The following is a 6,669-nucleotide window of genomic DNA, read 5'->3' as shown; positions in this document are numbered from 1 at the left end:
TTTTTCTAGGCTGGACGGGGTCGAGGCGGGACGGCTTATGACAGCCGCAGCCGGGGTCCTCGCACAGTCAACACGGTTCTTGCTCCTGAGACTGCGATGCGGCCGGCGGCCTGACAGGCGCAGCTCAGGCCAACGAGGGTTCGGGCCCTTACAACAGCTGCTGGCAGGCCAGCCGGTGGCATAGTGGTTAAGGCCTGGACTCCCTCATGGCCGATCACGGTCTGAGTCCTGAACCCGGCGGCTGGAAACTCATGCTGGGCACGTGTGCGTGCGTGTCCAAAATCCTGAGAAGAGAATGGAGGAGGAGGGACTGCAGTGCTGCCATCTCCTGGGAGGTGATTTCGCTTTCTGTCTCTCTGTCTCCCCAGCGAGCTCACGTGCCCTGTGGCAAAAATCTCAAAAAAATATATATATATCTATAAATAACTGGTTGCTGGCACAGTATTCAGCCAGGCTCACAGCGCTGAGTGGGCGACCCGCTGTGTGACAGGGGAGGGAGGGCGGGCTGCACAGTCGCAAACCTGGCCCTGCCGCTTAACACCGTCCAGATGTCAACAAGCATGTGGGCTCTCGGACCCTCCCGCCCATCTCCCCAGAGCGGCCGGGAGAGCTGTGGCTGGCCGTACCTCCAGGGCTGCTCTGGGGCCCAGGGGCAAGGCCACGCGGAGACCCCCACACAGCTGCACAGAGGCGGGCGCCCCCCCTCCCCGTCCTGGAGCAGGGCCCCACCCTGCTGAGGGCCAGGCCCCTGCCTCACTGGCTGCGCTTCCACCCCAGACTTTCCAAGAGTTCGAGATCGAGCAGCACCAGGAATGCGCCTACGACCGCGTGGAGCTGTTCGATGGCCCTGACAGCCAGGCCCCCAGCCTCGGCCGCTTCTGCGGCAGCACAAAGCCAGACCCCACGGTGGCCTCGGGCAGTAGCCTGTTTCTCAGGTTTTATTCGGATGCCTCGGTGCAGAGGAGGGGCTTCCAGGCGGTGCACAGCACAGGTATGTGGGCCTGCCGGGCACCGGGGCCGTGGCAGGGGTGGGACTGCCCTTTATTCTGGTGACAGGGAGAGCGCCGGGCAGGGCGGCCTGTGGGGGAAGGTCCCGTTACCAAACACCTTAGCAGCCCTGGGGGGGGTGATGGACAGTTTGAGGTGGGCGGGCCTTTGGCGAGGCCCCATTTCCTTCCTTCCTCTAAGCAATGTGCCTGGCATGCCAGCCAGTGGTGTGGAGGCTAAGGAGGTGGGGCCCGCGTGACAACCGTGTGATCTGAGTCCCGGATCTGGGGACTTGAAAAACACACGGGGGGGGGGGGGCAGTGGTGTGGCAGGTGGCATGGCGTGTAAGGGCACTGGACTCCCACATGGCCTACTGCAGTTCAAGTCCCAGACTTGGCGGCTTGCTTCCTCACGTTCCCTCTCTCTGTGGTCAAATTAGAATGCATACATACATACATACATAATAAAGTTAAATAATTCTTTTAAGAGAATCACACACTGGGACATTAGTGCCATTAGTGCATGTGTGCCCCAAATCCCAAGAGGAGCCTGGGGGAGAAGGACTGTGGCCTGGCCATCCCCACCCCTCTGGGGGTGCTTTCTCTTGTCTCTCTCTCTCGCTCCCCAGCAAGCAGACTTGCTCATATCAATTTTTTTAAAAAGCACATATTTGTCACTTTGTCGGTCTGTGAAATCCCAAAGTGTGGGAGCTGAGTGGAGAGGAGGCCCTTTTACCCTGCAAGAACTGGTTCCAGAAGATGAGACTTTTTTGTTTCCATCATTTGTCTTTCTATGCCCAAGGAGTATTGCTCTTTCAGAGGAACATACCTGCTTATAACAACCTACGTGGTCTCCTTTGTCGGCGTCAGTAAGAAAATGGGCTCTGCTCTTTAGCCATTAGTGTTACCACCTGGCAGCACCAGCAGGTGGCATGGTGGTTAAAGCTCTGAATTCCCACGTAGCCAACCTTGGTTCGAGCCCCAGACCCACGTGACTTAAAAATCACTCTGGTGAGTGTGCGTGCGTGCCCAATATTCCGAGAGGAGAACGGAGTACAAGGGATTGTGTTGTGGCCACCCCCTGGGGGGTGATTTCTCGCTTTCCCTTTCTTTGTCTCTCCCGCAAGCACATGCCCCCTGTGGCAAAAATCTAAAAAAAGAAACAAAGGAGAGAGAGTGTTACCAGCCGGGACTAGAACCCATGGAAACAGGACTCCGATCCTGCCTGCCTGGCAATGGGGAGCGAGGCTGGGCTCTCTGGCCTCTCTCTGTTCCCTCCCTCTGCTCCCCACAGCTCAACCCAGCCCGGGCAGAGGGCCGAAGGCAGGGGGCCACTGGTGTAGGTGGGAGATGGGGAGGGACTGAGTGGGAGCGGAGGAAGGCGGCCTGTCCCCGTGCCCACTGCCCTGCCACCCGCTTCTCAGGACCTGGGAGACTTAGGAACAGGACCCCGCAGAAGCCACCTCGGGTGAGCGCCGCACCTCTGGGGCTGTGGAGGAATCTACCTGCAGAATCTCTGGACTTCCTCATCTGGTCTCACCCTGCCCCATTTTTAAGTTGTTTTTCCCACAGGGCACATGTGCTCACCAAAGAGAGACAGAGAGACAGTGAGAGGGAAGTGAGAAATCACTGCTGGGGAGATGGCCATGCTGCAGACCCTTCTCCTCCATGCTCCTCTTGGGATTTGGGGCATGCATGCACACATGCCCGGTGTGAGTTTCAAGCTCCGTCTGGGACTTGAACCACGGTCGACCATATGGTACTCCAGTGCCTTAACCACCACACCACCTGCTGGTCCGTCATTTCTCATTTTATTTATGTGGACACGAGTGGGCTACCCATAAGTATAGGACCCAGACCAACCAGAGTCATCCTAATAAACCCGGGAGGCCAGCTCAGTGGTACTGTGGCACCAGGCTGCTCGAGTGATGCGGGTTCAGACCCCCAGTCAACCTGTACACACCTGGGCACTGCCCACGATCCTGGCCGGCTGGGAAGGTGAGGGTCTCGGTGTGGTACCCGGCTGAGGGTCCGTGTCTTTCTGTCTTTCACGCTCATGACATAATGAATACACTTTGAAAGAAAATTGAAAACCAGACAACACCAGAAGCTAAGGCCACGTGAGGCAAGCCAGAGTCTGAGTGCAGCCCGCCTGTGGCACCTGCAGTGGCCTCCGGGCTGGCCTGCATCTGCCCTCAAACTGGAGCGGTAGCCAGGAGGTTGGGCTCCTGGGTGGGCGGGCGCCTGCATTCCCGGCCTGCTCTCCTTGTCCTCTGTCAGCAGAAATGACAGTTATGGTCAGTCAGCGGGGCTGCCGGGAGCCCTCTCAGAAGTTTCTAGCACTTCCAGGGAGAGGACGCTGACGTGGCAGCCACACCCCAGTGAGCGGTCAGGAGAGCACCCGTGGCCGGTGTCTCAGAATGCGAGAGAGTGGCCGGCTATTTTCAGTAGCACGCTCGGTCTCCAGGGGCCCCCTGTGGCCCAGCTCAGGAACTGGGGATCTTGGCTTATGGGGCTCACGTGACCCCCAGGAGCTCTGGCTTCCGAGCCACCGGCCTCTGCTTGCTCCTCTGTAGGAGGGCTGATGAGGGCCAGCCTCTCCAGCGACACAGGCACCAGGCTCTGTGGGGGAGCCCCGGGGAGGTGGGATGGCGCTCTCTGTGCCGAGGGGGCATCTCCGGTCTCTCTCTGCTCCAGAGTGCGGGGGCAGGCTGAAGGCTGCAGTGCAGACCCGAGAGCTCTATTCCCACGCCCAGTTTGGGGACAACAACTACCCGAGCCAGGCCCGCTGCGACTGGGTGATCGTGGCAGAGGACGGCTACGGCGTGGAGCTGGTATTCCAGACCTTTGAGGTCGAGGAGGAGGCCGACTGTGGCTACGACTACATGGAGGCCTACGACGGCTACGACAGCTCGGCGCCCAGGCTCGGCCGCTTCTGCGGCTCCGGGGTGAGTCCAGGGCCGCTGGGCCAGGGCCAGTGCACAGTTCTTGGAGCCCGAGTCTAGTCAGACTCGCTGGGAAACTGTCCAAGCTGCCCGTGCCACCTACCAGCGAGCGGTGGCCCTAGGCAGGTTCTGCTGGAGCGGTGGGGAATGGGAGACGCCTCCCCGAGGTGGGCGCGTGGGGCCACGGCCTTCCCTCACCCCTGACTCCGCCACGGCAGGGGGCTTCTCCCTTTTGGACTTTGCCCTGTTATTGCAAAGCCTCTCCCCCAGCCCCCAAATCTATTTGGCCTTCAGGCTTTGCTATGATGCAATTATGCTTCTGTATATTCCCTGAATTCACAGTTTTCTCCCCAAGCAAAAGCTAATACCGTGAAAATGACAAGAGTGTGTCTCTTACTAGAAACGCACACTTTATGTTCTAGGTCCCTGTGGATTTTCTCCCTGTCACCTCTTCCTGGACCACCTTCCCAGCACAGGGCAGGCCCGTTCACTGTTTCCCCAGAGCCCGACGCAGGGCCTGGCACAGATCTGGTGCTCGGTGGGCCAGTGTAGCCAGCCAGCACGGAGCCCGTCCCTCCTTGGCGGTGCCCCATGGCCTCCAGCCCTCCCCTTCTCTCTGTCCCTGGGCTGATCGCTCAAGCCTCTTTGCTATTGGCTGAGGCCTCTTTGCTATTGGCTGAGCTAATGCCAATCATTTTGGAGCCATTAGTGCTCCTTGTGCTAAAGAGAAATTCAACCAGGCATTTCTGTCCCTCTGAGTAATTTCCCTTCACCCTCCAGAAAAGAATGACAGAGTGGGACTTAACCATTGCACTGCCCCGGATAAAGTCTTCCAAACTGGGAGGCCCACCTGGAGGGGAAGCCTTGGGGCTTCTGCGCAAGGCCCTGTGGGAAGCCCAGTCTGGCCCCTCCAGGAACCTGCTCCCACCTGGCGCGTGGAGCTGCTCTGTCCCCCTTCATGTCCTCAGACAGTAACAGGCCTGAACAGTGGCCTTCGATCCTGTCTCCTGGGAGAGGGAGACACAGTGTCGTCCAGCAGGGAGGCTTGTAGCTCTTGCTTCCCAGTCAGAAATTCTGAGCTTGGGTCCGGCCCAAGCCTGTGTCTTCGTTAGTCAAGCACCACACGGAGAGCGTAGCTGCCTCAGAATGAACGTGGTAAAGCACGCATGCACCAAGGACTTAGTGCAGTGCCCAGCCCGCCTAGCTATACTGTGCACTTAATAAATAGAGTCGTGCACTTAATAAAACAGAGTCCACATGAGCAATGCAGCAGGATCGTGTTGGAGAAGCAGAGCCCAGGGAGCTCCCTGGAGCAGATTTTGCAACGCGTGCCTTTGAAAAGGAGCTTGGTTTTGCTGCCCTTCAGAGTCTCTGGTACCAGGGACACGTCATGGCAGCACCTACCCTGTATCCTGGTGTAGGGTTCAGTCCCACCCCCATTCTAAAGCCCAGTCATAGCCAACAGCATAGCATCCACTGGGTTTTCCTTCTTTCCTCAGCCATTAGAAGAAATCTACTCTGCAGGGGATTCCCTGATGATCCGATTCCACACAGACGACACCATCAACAAGAAAGGCTTCCACGCGCGGTACACCAGCACCAAGTTCCAAGACGCCTTACACATGAAGAAATAAGGCCGCCGGCCCGCGAAGACAGGCACGAGAATGTTTTCACAGTCGTAGCACCTTGAGAATCAGTCCTAAAACAGTGTACAGTGTTTTTCTTGAACGAAAACTCAAAATCCAGCCTTGGAGGTAAACATTTGGATGAAGGTACACCTAAGTTTGGCGAATGAGGAGGAAGGAAGACGTTCCTGGGATTCCCGCTGCAGTGTTACCAGTCCTGGGCTTCTCGAGACGATGACATCGTTGCCACGCAGGCTCATCCGTGTCCGTCCTCCAGGGGGCAGGAGGCCAGCCTGGGCCTGGTCATCTCTACCCTGGAGGAACTCCCATGGGTGCCAGGCAGTGTGTGCTCCCTGGAGACCCCGCGGTCTCCCAGCTACACCGTGCAGTGAGGATAAAAGCGTGGCAGTGGCTGGTTTGTTACTTACAACTTTGGCTGGAATCGCTGCTTTCTCCCTGCCAGGGACATGTCAGCTAGGAGACCTGAGAATATGGACGTCAAGATTTAAAAAGTTGTTGCCGTGAGCAGTGCCCAGAGGGGGCTCTGAGTGTAAGGATCGGTCATGAAGTCAGGAGGCCTCAAGCCTTTTCACTACGACATTAGACTCCTGAAAGAGGTTTCCTCCCATCCCTCGTGACATCTGTGTGGACTCGAACTCACCTACTGTGGATTCCAGCAGAATCTTGCTGGTGGGAGCCCCCGTGTTCCAGCCTGGCCTGGTAGTCCTCACCCTCTCATTTTGGGAAGACTCCACTTTGTGTTTGCAACTCCATGGGCTTCAGAGAACGTTTCTTCCTCTGGCTTCGGAGGTGTGTGCTGTTGTTAACCCTGACCCCTCGACAACCTAATCAAACTGCTTTTGCGAGATGTGCAAAGACGTCTGGTGAGGGACTGAGCCAGACCCCTCCTGGGATGAACGCTGCTGAAGACTGGTTAGTTCTAAGTTATGTAAGAGTCATCAGCTCGTGGAGCAAGTCGGTCTATGACTACTTCCTGTGACCCGGCTCAAGAGCTCAGCAGTAACTGCTCAGAGAGACTGGTCTTCGATGGCTGACTTGCAGTCAGAAGTCACCCCACTTGGCACTTGTTCTAGAGAAGTATAGAGGATGATG

General features: G+C 57.5%; 1 protein-coding gene across 1 annotated transcript in view; it reads left to right on the top strand.

The window, feature by feature from the left end:
• The window catches only part of TLL2 (tolloid like 2), a 147,101-nt gene extending 141,242 nt beyond the window's left edge, over positions 1-5,859 (top strand). Inside the window, exons 20-22 of the mRNA XM_027775252.1 lie at positions 778-991; positions 3,684-3,934; positions 5,431-5,859. Of these exons, the coding sequence (XP_027631053.1) occupies positions 778-991; positions 3,684-3,934; positions 5,431-5,565 (600 nt within the window). The 3' untranslated portion in view covers positions 5,566-5,859. The remainder of the gene's footprint in view (positions 1-777; positions 992-3,683; positions 3,935-5,430) is intronic.
• Positions 5,860-6,669: the final 810 nt, after the last annotated feature.

The sequence above is a fragment of the Tupaia chinensis genome, unplaced genomic scaffold (assembly GCF_000334495.1).
Source record: "Tupaia chinensis unplaced genomic scaffold, TupChi_1.0 Scaffold000539_1, whole genome shotgun sequence".
NCBI classification, from domain to species: Eukaryota; Metazoa; Chordata; class Mammalia; order Scandentia; family Tupaiidae; genus Tupaia; species Tupaia belangeri.
This window is presented reverse-complemented; position numbering and strand designations above follow the sequence as displayed.